The 16541-nt window shown below is 38.0% G+C and overlaps 1 protein-coding gene across 7 annotated transcripts in view; it reads right to left on the bottom strand.

Annotated features, from left to right (window-relative positions):
* DOCK3 (dedicator of cytokinesis 3) overlaps positions 1 to 16541 on the bottom strand; it is a 639207-nt gene that overhangs the window by 62646 nt on the left and 560020 nt on the right. For 6 of the 7 annotated variants that reach the window (XM_037797176.1, XM_037797183.1, XM_037797213.1 and 3 more), the window contains exons 25-27: positions 14378 to 14505; positions 12202 to 12348; positions 10486 to 10584 (exon numbers count right to left, since the gene is read on the bottom strand). In XM_037797176.1, coding sequence (XP_037653104.1) covers positions 10486 to 10584; positions 12202 to 12348; positions 14378 to 14505 — 374 coding nt within the window. The remainder of the gene's footprint in view (positions 1 to 10485; positions 10585 to 12201; positions 12349 to 14377; positions 14506 to 16541) is intronic. The other variant, XM_037797202.1, reaches the window with a different exon arrangement.

The following is a 16541-nucleotide window of genomic DNA, read 5'->3' as shown; positions in this document are numbered from 1 at the left end:
TTCAAATATGTCAATATTTCCTTCATATTATTTTGAGGCTCTTCTGTTAGGTGCATATATATTTCTAATTGTTACATCTTCTTGTTTAATTAACCCTTTTATCAGTATATAATTACCTTCTTTGTCCTTTGTAATAGTTTTTGAATTAAAGTCTATTTTATCTGATATTTGTAAAGCTATACCAGCTCTCTCTTTTTTAACAACTTGCATGGTATATTTTACCCCATCCTTTCAGTTTCAACCTGCTTGTGTCTTTGCATTAAAGGTATGCCTCTGGTAAACAGCATATAGTTGGGCTGTGCTTCTTTTAATCCATTCTGCCAATCTATCTTTTGACTGGAGAGTTTAATCCATTTATACTTAGAGTAACTATTGATAATGCAGGACTTTCTTCTGCCATTTTGCTATTTAGTCTTTGCAAGTCTTATACCTTTTTTGACCTTCCATTAATGCCTCCTTTCATATTTATTTTTTGTTTTGTACCAAACTGAGTTCCTTCTCATTTCTTTCTAAATGTATTTTTCATTTAGTTTCTTTGTGGTTACCAAGGAGTTAAAATTAAACATCTTAAATATTTAACAATCATTTTTTGTTTGTACCAACTTAACTACAATATCATACATATAACACTATTCCTATACCCCTCTGTTTCCCCACCTTTATTTTGTACTTGTTACAAATTATATCTGTGTACACTGTAGGTCCAAAACCATAGATTTATCATGGTTTTTATGCATATGCACTTTAACACTGGTAAGAAGAAGTGGAGTTACATACCAAAAAATACAATATAATAATATTGGCATTATTTACCAGAGGTTTTTATTTCTTTATGCCACTTTGATCCACTGTCTAGTGTCCTTTCCCTTTAACCTGAAGAACTCCCCTTATCATTGCTTGTAAGGTAGATCTAGTGGTAATGAACTCCCTCAGCTTTTGTTTCTCTGGGAATTCAATCTCTTTCATTTTTGAGAGGTCTTTCTGGATATAAAATTCTTGTGGCAACTCTTTTCTCTCAACAATTTTAAGTATTTCAACCTACTGCCTCCTTACCTCCATGGTTTCTGATGAGAAACTGGAACTTAATCTAATTGGGAGACCCCATACATAACACATTGCTTTTCTCCTGCAGCATTCAGAACTCTCTCCTGTCCTTTGCTTTTGACAGTTTGACCACCATAAGGCTGGGTGTATTTCCTTTGAAGTTTATCCTCTTTGGTATTTGATGGACTTCTTGGATGTGCACATTTACATCCTTTCCCAAATTTTTACGTTTCCTGCCATTTTCTCTTTCAATATTCCTTCTGCTCCATTCTCTCTTCCTTCTGGGACTCCCATAATTCATATATTAGTATGCTTGATGATGTTCCACAGGCATCTTAGGCTATTTTCGCTTTTTCTACTTTTTTCTTTCTGGTCCTCACCTAACTTATTTCAATTGTCTTGTCTTTGAGTTCCCTGATTCTTTCTTCTGCCATCTCCAATCTGTTATCAAAATCTTCCTGGGTGGTCTTAAAGTCCAATAGTTCTGTTTGGTTCCTTTTAAAAATCTGTATTCCTTTATTGTTCATTCATTGTTTTCCTGATATAATTCAGTTTTTTTTTCTGTATTTTTACTTCATCCCCTTCAGCATACTGAAAATCAATTTTAAAAAGACTTTGTCCAGTCTGTTCACAGTTTGGTCTCCTTCATTGATGCTTTCTGGATTTTTATCCTCTTCCTTTGCATGGGCCATAATTTCCTGTTTCTTTGTCTTGTATTCTTCTGTTGCACACTGTACATCTTAATATTTTAAAATGTTAACCCTGGGGCTTATTCCTTGAGATGTCTGTTTCTTGATTTTTGTAACCAGCAGACAGATTTTCTTGAGCTTCAGCCTTCCTACCAGAATGGACTCTCAATTATATTCCATTGATCTTTCTGTCCTTCTAACAGTATCATATTGTCTTGATTACTATAATTTTGATAAAATTTTAAAAACTGGAAGGCTGGGTCCTACAACTTTGTCATTTTTAAAGAATGTTTTGCTACTCTGAGTCCCTCGCATTCCATATGAATTTGAGTATCAGCTTGTCAACCTCTATAAAAATGAAGAAGCCAGGATGATTTTGACAGGGACTGCACTGAATTTGTAGATTAATTTGGGGCATATTGCCAACTTAACAACATCAAGTTTTTCACTCCATGAACATAACATGGGATGTCTTTCTATTCACTTAGGTCTTTAATTTTTTAAAATGATGTGTGGTACTTTTCAAGTGTACAAGTGTCGCAGTTCTTTTGTAAAATTTATTCCTTGGTATTTTACATTTTGATGGTAGTGTAAATGGGATAGTTTTCCTAATTTCCTTTTTGGATTGTTCACTGCTAGTGTACAGAAATACAACTAGTATAGGCATATAGATCTTGCATCATGCAGCCTTGCTGACCTTATTACCTCTGACAGTATTGTTGTGTATGCCTTAGGATTTTCTATATACAAGATAATATCATCTATGGCTAGAGATACTTTACTTCTTTCTAATTTGGATGACTTTTATTTTTTCAATGCATAATTCCCTGACTAGAACTTCTAGTAAAATGAATAGAAATGGCTAGAGCAGACATCTTTGTCTTATTCTTGATCTTAGAGGGAAAACATTCCATCTTTGCCATTAAGTTTGATATTAGTTGTGGGTTTTTTTTACATGTCCTTTTTCAGGTTAAAGAAATTCCCTTCTATTTTTGGTTTGTTGAGTGTATTTTTTATGAAAGGCTGTTGGATTTTAAAAAATGCTTTTTCTACATCTATTGAGATAACCATGTAGGCTTTGTCCTTTATTCTATTAAATGGTTTATTACATCTATTGATTTTCATGTTAAACCAACCTTGTATTCCCAGGATAAATCTCACTTGGTCATTGTGTATAATCCCTTTTATGTGTTTCTGGATTCAGTTTTATCATCTTCTGTTGATGATTTCTAGCATCTATAGTCATAAGAGATTTTGTTCTATAGTTTTGTGTGTGTGTGTGTGATGTGTTTTCTTGTTTGTTTGTTTTTATCAGGGTAATACTGACCTGAAAGAATGAGCTGGGAAATGTTCCTTCCTCTTCTATTTTTTTGTAAAAGTTTATGAGGGATTGATATTAATTTTTCTTTAAACATTTGGTAAAATTCACAAATGAACCCATCTGGTACTAGGCTTTTCTTTGGGGAAAGTTTTAAAATTAACAACTCAATTTCTTCACTTTTGTGATAAGTCTATTAAGATGGATAAAATTACAAAGACACTGAATTGTACAAGAAATAAACATGTATTTTAAGGTATGTAAATTATACCTCAATAACATTATTATGCAAAAACCATATGTACAGAACTCCATATTAAATGTAGTGGACTAAACATGTTCTCTCTTCTTTGCTTCTCCTAAAATCTTCTAAAACTACATTCAAGGAAGAGAAACACATAGACCCAAAGAGACAAAGAAAACAGGAGAGGAGACAGTAATCAAGAGGTCAATAAATTCTAGACACTTAAAAAAGAAGGAATTGTGGTAACTGACATAGTAGGCCTGAGAAAGCTGACAGCTGAGAGCATATGGGGGCCAAGCAACAGGAAACAAGAATGTCAGCAAAGCACACCAACTGAAGGCAAGATCAGGCATCTCTGTAGGTATGAGTATGAGGGCTAAAAACTGGAAGATTGTTTTAAATCTCCCCAAAATCACTTCTGCTAGCTTGTGTTACTAGGAGACCAGCATCCCTTCCCTATCCTGGCAGAGGACTGAGGGCTACTCTCTGGAATAGCTGATCACTGAGGATCTAGACTAATGGATACAACAATGTTTAGTTAAAGGCTGAGGTACCATAATGAAAACAGGCATTGAGAACAAGTTTATCTAATGAACAGGAAGACTCTCAGCACCTTTTTGAATTTGGTTCCCTAAATATGGACAGGCTAGCTCTTCCCTAGGAGAGATAGAGGATTCCTCACTGGGGAAATGGACAAGTCCAAGAGAACAGTCCTCAGACACAGGAATTAGGGGATGCTATTACCAAATGGCCAGATCCTTTTCTGGTCATTTATAGAGAAAGCCTGCCAGAGACAGGCCCTGCCCACACATAGAGCTTCTAATCAGCACCAAAGGACCAAGTTTTTACAAAAGACAGGGACCAAAGTAAATTTAAAAAGCAGAGCCAGGACAAGAATGAGGTGAGTAAGGCACTCACCTTAGGCCAGAATTTAAGGAGGAGCCCAAAAACTTAGAAATTAAGATAAATAATAACTATTGCAATGTTTTAAAAACTCAAAATTAATGCAAAAGAATTCATGATGAACACAATATAAAAATTTTAAATGAAAATAGTTCCCATCCCTACATTTATATGATCTCGCCTCACTAGCTTTATCCTAATCTTAGCCCTCATTACAAAAAAGCTTTATTTATAAAAACAGGCAGTTGGCCCACAGACCCCATTTTGCTGACATGACCTTTTTAAATATTACATTAAAATATTTCTCTTGATTAATGAGTTTTTGGTGTCCCCTTAAATTGTGAGCCCAAGGTGAGTAAGGTAATAAAAACACTAATCCCAGCTCTGTGAAATAAATTTCAGAGATAACAAAAAAACAGAAGAAAACTTCCAGACTCAAATCAGTAATCAATATCCTCAGAGATATAAGAGAAGATATTAAATCCATGAAGCAAGAACAGGAGCTATATTAATGAACATCCAGAGAAGAAGAAAGAGCTCTTTGATATTAAAGATATAACTATTAAAGAAATTCAATAGAATAAAATGAGAAAGTTAAAGATATTTCCCCAAAATAGAACAAAAGTACAAAAAAAAGATATATAGGAGAGAAAAAATAAGAAAATAAAAAAATTAGTTGGTAGGTTCAGAAAGACAGATCAGACAAACTAGAGAGGAGGAAATGATTAAGAAATAATACACGGATGATTACCACAAAAGTCAGAAGAGTGGTTTTCTCTGGGAGGGAGGATGAGATTATGATAAGGGACACATGAAGCCTTCAGGAGAACTAGCAATGTTCTATTTCTTGACCTGAGTGATGGCAAAAAAAAAATTTACTTTATAACTACTTGTTAAACTCTACATTTATCTCTTATAAATTTTTATGTATATATGTTACATCTCACAATGAAAACATTTTTAAAAATCCCAGAAACATATACCTGAATACGATTAAAAGAGGAAATGTTAGATTGTACATATGGTAACAATAAAAGTTGTTTAAAAAATCCATATAACTACACTGCAAAAATAGTACACCCTAAGTTAAACCATGGATTTTAGTTAATGGTACAGTTACATAAATATGCTATCATCAATTATGACAAATGTTCCATATCAATGCAAGGTGGTGTTGGTGGAGTGGTGAGGGGGAATCCCATATTTTATGCATGATTGTTCTGTAAACCCACAACTTCTCTAATAAAGAAAAAAAAAGTTCAGAACTGAAGAAAATGAGCTTCCAGATTGAAAGGGTCTAGCACAGTGCAAAAAAATGAGATCCATTTCAAGACATATTTTTGTGAAATTTCTGCAAACCAGTGATTAAGAAGGGATCATGTAAGTTTCCAGAAGAAAAACAGGTTCCATGGGATTGGCTTTCAGAAAAGCATCAGGTTTCCTAATGGCAGTAGTGGATGCTAAAATTTAATGGAAAATACTTTCAAAATTATTAAGAAAACGAATTCTCAACTAGCATTTTATACCATCCAAGTTAACAATTAAGTGTGAGGATAGAGTAAAGAAACTGCCAGGCACATGAGGGGTCAAAAAATTTACCTTTCCTGCACCCCTTCTAAAGAAGCAACTAGATTTTTTCCTTTGAGAGTAAAACAAGAAAGAGGAAGACATGAAATCTAGGAAACAAAGGATCCAACTATGGAATGAGACTGTTCCTGGAATTCCAGTAAATGGCAAAATAAATACATAAATAAGCAAGTAAGCAAGTAAATAAATAAATAAAATAAAAAGATTAAGGACAACAAAGACACAGTTGGCCTGAAAGTCAAAAGTCCAGACAAGAGCAGGAAAACCACAGACTCCAGGAGAAAAAAAGTGATTTGACATTATTTGACATATTTGACCATGTGGAAAGTTGGAAGAAGAGGTATATACTACACAGATGATGAGAAAGTGGGAAATCATAGCCAGGTTGAAAAAACAAAACAAAACAAACAAACAAAACAAAAAAGGGAGACAATTTATTGAGAAAGGAAAAACAAAAAGTACCACAAGAAGAATATGTAATCATAGCACAGCTCTTAGCTCACCACAGTATTTACCCAGGTGTAATAAAGAAAATGCTGATTATTTAATTAAACAAAAATGTATGAAAACTATATTGGAAGAATAAGAGGAAGGACACGTGTGTGAGAGGAATGATTCAGGAGAATCATCCCCATTTTCCCTAGGAAGAAAAAAATAGATAATAACTAACAATTAAAGATTTTAAAATAACAGAAGTTTCCTGAAGAACAGTAAAAGAGTTGAAATGGCTGCTCTTGGGGAGTAGGTACTGGAAATGGATCAGGCTGAGCCAAGGAGCCACTGTTATAAGTTTTATAGTATGATTAGGATCTGTAGTATGTACACGTTTCTGTGATAAAAATACACATCTAATTAAAAAGTAAGACAGTATACAAAAAACACAACTAACATAACACACAATGGTGAAAGACTAAAAGGTTTCCCCGTAAGATTAGGAACAAGACAAGAATGACTGCTTTCACCATTGCTATTCAACAGTTTAAGTTCCAGTTTCAGAACAATTAGGCAAGAAACAGAGATAAAGATATCCAAATTGGAATGGAAGAAGTAAAACTTCTCCATTTGTAGATGACATGATCCCACATATAAAAAATCCAAAGAATCCACAAGAAAGTTCTTAGAACTAATAAACAAATTCAGCAAAGTTGCAAGATACAACACAAACACACAGGAGTCAGTTGGGTTTCTATATACCAGTAACGAACAATCTGAAAAGAAAATAAGGAAAACAATCTCATAAAAGAATAAAATACCTAGGAATAAATTTAACCAAGGAGGTGAAAGACTTGTGCACTGAAAACTACAGAACACTGCTGAAAGAAATTAGAGAAGACCTAAATAAATGTAAAGAATGCTGCATTCATTGACTGGAAGTCTTAATATTGTTAAGATGCCAATACTACCCAGAGTGATTTACAGATTCAATGTAATCCTGATCAAAACTCCAACAGCCTTTCTCTGAAAAAATGTAAAAGCTGATCCTCAAATTCGTATGGAATTACAAGGGGTCCTGAATAGCCAAAACCATCTTGAAAAAGAACAAAGTCAGAAGACTCATACTTCCCAATTTCAAAACTTACTACAAAGCTACTGTAGTAAATAGGGTGGTACTGGCATAAAGACAGACAAATAGACCAATGGAATGGAATCAACCTACACATCAATAGCCAAATGATTTTTGACAAGGGCACTAAGTCCACTCAATGCGGAATGAAGTCTCTTCAAAAAATGATTTTGAGAGAGCTGGAAATCCATATGCAAAAGAATGAAAGTGCCCCTACTTCTTACCATATACAACAAACAAACAAAAAAACCAACTCAAAATGTATCAATCACTTAAATCTAAAAGCCAAAACTATAAAAAATCTTAGAAGAAAACATCTGGAAGCATCAATAGGATCTTGTGTTAGCTAACTGTTTCTTAGAATTTATACCAAAAGCATGAGCCACAAAACAAAAAATAGATAAATGGGACTTCAAAATTAAAAGCTTTTATTTATCAAAGGACTTCATCATTAAAGTAAAAAGTTAATCTACAGAATGAGAAAACTATTGGGAAACCACATATCTGATAAGGGTTTAATATACAGAATAAGAAATCCTACAACCCAACAACAAAAAGAGAAACAACCCAATTAAATTATGTGCAAAAAATCTGAATAGACATTACTCCAAAAAGATATACAAAATCACCAGCAAGTGCAAAAAAACATGTTCAACACCATCAGTGTTTAGGGAAATGCAAATTAAAACCACAATGAGATACCACTTCATACCCACTAGGATGGCTAGTAATAAAAAAACATAAAATAATAAGTGCTGACAAGGATGCGAAGAAATAGGAACCTTTGTACACTGCTATTGGGAACGTAGCTGTTGCAGCAGCTGTGGAAAACAGTTTGGTGGTTCCTCAGGAAGTTAAACACAGAAATAACATATGACCCAGCAACTGCACTTCTAAGTACACACCCAAAAGAACTGAATACAGGGACTGGAACAGATATTTGTACACCAATGTTAACAGCAGCATTATTCACAATAGCCAAAAGATGGAAGCAACCCAAGTGTCCATCAGCCGATGAATGGATAAACAAAATGTAGTATATACATACAATGAAATACTTCTTAGCCATAAAAAGGAATGAAGTTTTGGTGTATGTTACAACATGGATGAACCTTGACATCATACTGACTAAAATAAGCCAGATCAAAAGAGGAGATATTGTATGACTTCACTTACATGAAATACCTGGAATACACAAATCCATAGAGGCAGAAAGTAGATTACAGGTTCCTAGGGACTGGGGGTAATAAGGAATTATTGCTTAATGGGTACAGAGTTCCTGTTTGGGGTGATGAAAAACTGTTGGGAATGGATGGTGGTAATGGAAGCATGAAATTGTAAGTGTAGTTATCATCAATGAATTGTACACATTTAAGTGGTTAAAATGGGATATTTTGTTATATGTTACAATAAAAATTTTTTAAAAATAAAATGATTCCAATTTGAGCTTCTGATTGAAAATAAGTTAGCCTAACACATGCACAAGATGAAAATATACTATAAGAGTCAAACCTGGACTTTCAAGGTCTGCACCCCAGTTCAAACACTGCTTGACATGGATGCACTCTGGGCTCTGGCTCACTTTCAGTTTGCTTCAAGGGCTGTTGTGCCACTTTGAATGTATTATGTCCCCCAAAATGCCGTTATCTTTGATGCAATCTTGTGTGGGCAGACGTGTTAGTGTTGACTAGATTGTAATTCTTTGATTTGAGTGTTTCCATGGAGATGTGACCCACCCAACTGTAGGTGATAACTCTGATCAGATAATTTCCATGGAGGTGTGGCCCTGCCCATTCAGCCTGGGCCTTGATTAGTTTACTAGAGCACTATCTAAGCTCAGACAGGGGCGAGCTTGCTACAGCCAAGAGAGACACTTTGAAGAAAGCACAGTTGCTGAGAAAGGAGCTGCAGCTTACAGAGACATTTTGGAGACGGCCTTTGAAAGCAAACTTTTGCTCCGGATAAGCTAAGAGAGGACAAGTGCCCCAAGAGCCAACTGACAGTGACATTTTGGAGAGAAGCTGCAGCCTAGAGAGGAACGTCCTAGGAGAAAACTATTTTGAAACCAGAACTTTGGAGCAGATGCCAGCCACATGCCTTTCCAGCTAACAGAGGTTTTCAGACACCATCGGTCAGCCTTCAGTGAAGGTACCCTGTATTGATGCCTTACCTTAGACACCTTATGGCCTTAAGACTGTAACTTTGTAACCAAATAAACCCCCTTTATAAAAGCCAATGCATCTCTGGTATTTTGCATTCTGGCAGCATTAGCAAACCGGAACAGCTGTCAAGAGTCATTCCTCTGAGATGTTGGATTGTCCTCACTGTAATGAATTAATGATACCAACCTACAAAGACCCATGTCTATGGAAAGACAGCAGGATCAGATACTGGAAAGTGACAGGTGATATTTATTAACAGATTAACACAATATGAAAAATAAGTATTAGACAAACGAAAAACAGTGAAATGCAGTGGAATGAAATGCAAGTGACTTGGTTATAAATGGAGTAAGGGCATAGACTTTTCTAAGGGATGAAGTGAGTAGCACATTATAACACAAAGACATGAACCCCACAAGCGCATGTTGGGCAATGCTCTCCTGTTGTCTGGATGATGGGTCCACTTCTCTGCACTATCTGCCCCTCAGTGCCCCAGATCCAGAGTGTGGTAGTCAGTGGGGTAGTGCTCTCTTTTGCTCTCTTCAGGTATCCTCCAGAAACAGATTTTAATAAAGAAAAGTTGTCTGTCACTGTTACTATTATTGTTATTGCACAGTGAAGCCAGGTTTGCAGGGTTGGAATATAAGAGGGACTGTCAAGTCCATATGAAAGGGAGGAATCCTGGTTTGCTGACAACCAGTGTGGCCCAGAGTGGCCTCTCATAGAGGCACATGGTCATAGGACTGCTCAGTCAGGGAAAACTTTCCAGTGTTACTAGGGTCTGACTGTGTGTGGATCCTGCTGGCTTGCAGCTTCTGGAGGTTACACACTCAGCTGTAAAGCGGGGCTAGTCATTCCTACACCCTTGGGAGTGCTGGTCAATTGCACTCATTCCCCTGGGAAGGGGGAAGTTCCTGGGCAGTCTAGCCACTTATTTCCTTTCATGGGTGAAAGGCCAGCACTCTGCTCCTTACCTTGAGTTCATCTTTGCTCTGGAAGTTGTCCAGGAGGTGCTGGTAATGGGTGTCACACATCTGGCGGAGTAGTGAGAGAAGGCAGGACACATATTCGCCCTGGGGGACCAACCCAGAAAACACTTAGCACAGTCAATCACAAGGGCTATGTTCCCCCAATCCATAGAGGGCAAGGAGAGAAGGGAAGGTCTGAGATGGCCCCAATGATCAGGGAATGGAGGTGACAAGTCTGGTCCTGAAAATGAGCTTTCTTTTCTGTTAAGGGAAGCCCAGAGTTTTAATAAAGCCTCTGCAGCATGGAGTTACTGAAAAACCTTAACGTAAAAGTCGTTCACCCTCTTACAGCAACTTTTGGCACTGTGCTGACAAGCATGGCTTCCTCTCAGAAGGGTGCATCCTCAGAAGAAGGAAAGAAAATTATTTCATTTGGACAATTTACAAATATTTTTCAACTCATGAGATTTGACAACAGTGTTTTAGTTCCTCAAATACTTTCCAGACCCCTAAAATTATTATACATATATGTATGCAAAATTTATACATGTATATGAACCTCAGTTTTATCTGAAAAATAAGCATTTCATAAGCTGTAATTCACAGATTTGTTGTGTGGATAGGTGAGTTAATGTATATGAAGCAGTCAGGTACAAAGTCAAGCACATAAAGAAGTGCTCAATAACTTGTAGTTATTACCATCCTCATTATAATCTATATAAAATGAATGCCTTCATTACTATTGCTGAGTTAATACTTATAAAATGCTTAAAGTGGGTCTGGCCCCTAACAAGCACGGGTAGGTGTTGGTTGGAAGGATGCACTGGGGTGAATATTTTTACCTACAGTGAGAGTGCCCTCAATAGGCCCTTATGGGAGTAGGAACTCTCTCCAAGCTCCAATGCTCCAGAATATGCCTGCCATCTGCACTGCCCCTGCTCTCCCTAACATGCTGGAGCTTACTCCCATAGATGACTTTCTCCAAAGCGATCATCATAATCTCCCATCTGCCAAATGGAGGAATCCGCACAAACTGTTTATCACGTTCCAAACATTAGGGCTAAGAAGTCTACTCTGGGTATGGGAGCAAGGATGCTGGGGGCCCAGGGCACTGCCTCTTTACCTCTCCTGAGGGGCTTTCCAGACTGTTTCTCTTCTAATCAGATTCATGCTCCATTATTCAGTGATGTCAGTACAATTCTACCTCATCACACTTTTCCTGATGCTAGAAATTTAGAAACAAACACTATGGACAAAAGCAACTAACTTGTAGATACAAGCAAATTCTAAGAATTATTCTGTTCCACACATCATTTAAGAGCCTGTATGAGAAGGTTCCTAGAAAGAATAGCCTGTTTTTCACCTCCACCCTCTTACTACATAATATATTGGAAACATATCCTGCTTTATTTCACACAGTAGAAAATGGCTTGGTTCAAAGGCAAATGTCAACTGAAACTGTACAGAAATCAACAAAAGCAACATTCCTGAAATCCACTATAAGGTAGATTCTGAGGAGCATGAACCTAGAGCTTGCAGAGTGGAGAGAGTCAGACTCGAGAAAGGAACAGGGCAGCATGCTGATGGCCATGCAGGAGGGGAGGATGAGATGAAGATGGTGGGGTGGTGAGATGAAGGTGGTGGGGTGGTGAAATGTGAGGTGGCATGGAGGAATCCCAGGTTAGAAAAGAAGGTAAGAAAACCTGAATGTTAGTTACTAACAGTGATCTCGGCTGTGCACTGCGGGCACCGCTGCCCTCTTACCGCCTCCTGAGCATGCGATTTGCTCATGATGGTGAGCAGAGTCTGCAAGAGCACATCCAGGAGGCTCTCCACCATCATTTCTACCTCCTCCATGACATCTGCTTCCTGGAGGAGCAGTGAGAGATCAGATGTTTAGCACCAGGCCAGGCTGATGTGCAGCTGGCAACAATTACAAAATCAGTCACATCAGGGTGGTCTTTTGACTGCATTCTCAACACCAAGTTCAGCCTCACCTGCCTGCAGTGTCATGGAACCTGAGACAATGGCTCTGAGAGGAAGAAACGCATACTTGCTGATGTGTTGCCCTGGCATAGGGGCCGGGGCTTTACCCTTAACCCAGCTCTACCCTGACACCCCATAATTCTGAATCTCAGGGAGCTACATTAATTTCAGTATACAAAACAGATAAAGGGGTCTGAGTTAAATGTTTTCTTTGACTTTCCTAGAATAGTCAGGAGGAAGCACAACACTGCTGACCAATACTTTGAGAAATGAAGTTTTCAAATCACAGGATTTGGCAGCAACACCTTTGCCATTGCTAATGCACACAAAAGCATCTTGGTCTTTCTGAGGATGCTGTTTTCTCCTCAGGGTTTTCTTCTTGGGTGATTTCAATCTTTGCCAGCCTTGGCTGCTGTCCAGATATGTGTGAGCTCTCCAGTTCTCTTGCTTGTGTTCCCTGGTACACTTGCAGGACTCTGGTGTTCAGTGCATCTTCCTCTGGCACCCTCACAAAAACAACAGAGCATGCCTCCTCACTAAGAGCTGCTTGCAAGTCACCAGGTTCTGAATTTAGGAAGAGGCTATGCTATCCTTTTATAGACCCATCACATTCAATCTCAAATCCTGTAGTTTTATTTAAATTATTTCACAAAGAGATTCCCACTGCCCCTTCTCCAGTCTCTTTATGCTGTTACTGGTTCAAATGTCTGTCTGTTCATCCATTTATCTATCATTCATTCATTAAACATTTATCATGTGCCAGTCACTGAGAACCTGAGCATACAGAGGTGAACAAGGCAGAAAATATCTTTGCTCTCAATGAGTTTAAATTTCATCTATCTCCATCTAATATAATTATACTTTACCTATTTCCATTTCCACATGAAGGATTTGAACAGCACTTGAACCAAATATACTTGGTTCCAAAGTCATGTTTCTCATCTTTTGAGCTGACTTACCTGTGAAGTTTCTTTGAGTAAGCAACTAAGTGCACCCAACTTTCTAGCCCCACAATAAAAACAGACCATTTCCTTCAGGTTTTTGCCTGTTCCACTTCTCTGTCCCCCCCCCCCATTGTTTTTCTTTCAATTTTCTCTCCTTCCTTTACCAATAAGCCTCCCATTCCCTGAGGTCAAGCCTTGGCTACTAGTTGATCTCATGTGCCTGGTGTTGTCTGTCTGAGGCTTGGTGGGAAGGAGAGCTGTCAAGCCTTGCACAGAGCTAAGACCGAACAATATGGCCACCACTAACATCATCATAGTCACTCTCTGTCAGGCTGGACCCCCATCACCAGTACTTCAGTGTTATTACTTTAAGATCTGGACACCACACAACCCTTTTTGGTCCCTGTTCCCTGATCAAACCAAGTATACTCTTTCTTTTAGGCCCCTCTCCTGTTCCAACTGGATAGCCTAGAACCTATGTTCTTGTCATCTGACCAATGGCTTTCATTCCTTTTACTCTTTCCTTACTGTCCCACCACAGATTTCCTTAAAGAAAAAAAAAAAAAATGAAAGAGACTGAGAGAGATAGAGACAACAGGCAAAGTCATCATAAGTTGAAACCTCACCCCTAACATACAATTCTACCATCCCACAGGCCTCAGAGCTCTTGTGGACAATGTCTCCCACACATCCTGATCTCATCGGTATGGCAATGGGCTTTCTGGCAGTACAGACAACTATGTTTCTGGGCAGATTTGTGGTAATGCAACTTCTCAAAATAGCAAGAATATGATGTATTGAGAAGCCTGCTGAGAACATACAGGCCTTCATTTACTTGGGTACCCTCCCATCACAGATGAAAATATCCCTGTTTGAGAAGAGAACAAAGAAATCTTTGTTGATATGCCTCTGGCTGAAGTACACAAGACTAGGGTGGAGCTGACTGGGAGCGAGCATGGGGCCACTACCAGAGAGCTGGTCTTGATGATGGAGAAGATGCTGCCAAGAATCCCTGAGCAGATAAGCAGCTCTTTCTGTTGCCTTAGGTGAAGGTGAATGTGATGGAGAACCACAGGAAGCAGGATGCGGCGGGATTCTGAGAGAGAAAACACAAACACAAAGGTGAAGAAGTCCTTCAGTGAAAAACTAGTTATCACTGGAGGCCAGAGGTACTGTGGGACTTCACTGGTCTCAGAGCAGGTATAGCTGGGGCTGGAGCCAAGGTGGAGGTCACCCCCTTCCAAGGGCCTAAAAGCCCACTGCCTGGAGATTATAAGACATCCTACAGCATTGCTCTTCCCCTTCTCTTCTTTCTCATTTCAAGCCCTACTATTACCCATGGCATGTTGTACAGGGTGAATGGCAGGAGACTACTTCCAAATGAAATTTCTTCAATGAACAGACTGCAAATTAAAAGCAGAGCTTACACTGAATACCCTATTTAAATGGCACACCTGGTATAAACTCCATTAACTGAGCTTGCAGACTTGATATGGATTATGACTTGTTCCTCTCTACGCTAGGTGGCCTGGCATCCCCACCTTTATGAGCATTTACATTGCCACAGCTATCAGGCCTGACCCCTTTCTTCTTTGGTTTGTTAGACTGCTGGTTAGTGTGTCCACAGCAATGAGGAAATGGAAGCACAGCCTTTGTCTTGTTATAAGCCCTTATAATAAGAGCACCCTTATCAACAATTTTACTGCACAATGTTTTTCTTTTCTTTTCTCTCCTAACAATACCTGAAGAACATTTTCCTCAGGAGATAATTATATTTATAACCCTGAATTCAGGAAGGCCGTATCCTAATTCAACCTCCTCTACTGGCTCCCTCTGAGAACTTAGGCAGGTCCAGCTCCTTTCATGGTTTCATTTCCCCAGCTGTAGAATGGGGTGCTAATGGCCTCTTCTACATTCATGGGGTGATGAAAAGACAAAATAAATACAAGCAGAACATGTCTCTGGATCCCTGCACTTCTATGTCGTCAGTGATGTATGATCCAGCAGGTTCTATCATATCTGGTCAGCATGATTCAGTCATATTATCATTAACCTAAACCAGCCATGACATTTTGGATTTATTGTTCATATTTGACAACTGTTAAGTGCTCCAAATGAAATTCAGAATGAAAATCTTATCACAAAAGACAAATTACATGATATATAAGAAACTGAGACTGCTATATTAGAGGCAGATTATGCTAAAAGTAAAATGGAATAACAGCTATTCTATGTTTAAAAGCTCATTTTGGATAAAGGAAAATTTCATATTGTGGAACAAAAGATCAATATAATAGGATTTATTCCAACCAATAGCTACTTGCAGACAAAACAGTAGTTTGTTACTGGACCTGCTAAAGAAGAGACCAAACTGATGTGCCCTGAGAATATAAGCATCAGTTAAATGACACCAATGGTAAAGATCATCCTGCTCCAGGGAAGATGCTGTCACTCGGAGGTATTCAATGAAAGCAAGACGCAAATGAAAATACAGTGGTGGTTTTGTTGCTGCAAAATCCAAGTACATGGTTCTACTGACATATAAAGTTTAAGAACAATTTTTCTTAAGTGATTGTGTGAAGCAGTAAGTACATGCAAAAGTATTAGAAATAAAGTATGTCAGTGAGAGCAGTCTGCTGCCTCCCTTCTCATATATTCAGAAGGCATCTTCTTCAAGCAGTACACAAAGCTTCAGTGTTTGTGACTGCCTCAGTGACAGTGCATCCAACCCATTGATAAGATCTTCAGTTCAGGAGCTGGAGAAGAGAGAAGCATTTACCATAAACAATTGTGGTGGAAAAAAGCTGACTTTCTTGGTAGCAGCTTTACCATCAGCAGTACCCTACACTGGCAGAGCTAGGTAAAAGGGATCTTCTATTTAATATTGCAAATGTATGTTGCACTGGGCTGAGAAATTATTGTTCCTATGCTTTAAATGTCAAACTTAAAAATTTAAGTACCAAAAATTTTAATTATAAAAATTCTAATAATTGTTTTGCTAGCATTTCAGATTTATTCCTGTGTTCCAGAAGTTCATTCTATGATAGCGATATTCCACTTAAACCATAAGACCCATATTGATATTAACATTGGCCATTGAGTATTTGGTGCCATTGCAAGGCTGAAATAGAT

The sequence above is a fragment of the Choloepus didactylus genome, chromosome 1 (genome assembly GCF_015220235.1).
Source record: "Choloepus didactylus isolate mChoDid1 chromosome 1, mChoDid1.pri, whole genome shotgun sequence".
Lineage (NCBI taxonomy): Eukaryota > Metazoa > Chordata > Mammalia > Pilosa > Megalonychidae > Choloepus > Choloepus didactylus.
This window is presented reverse-complemented; position numbering and strand designations above follow the sequence as displayed.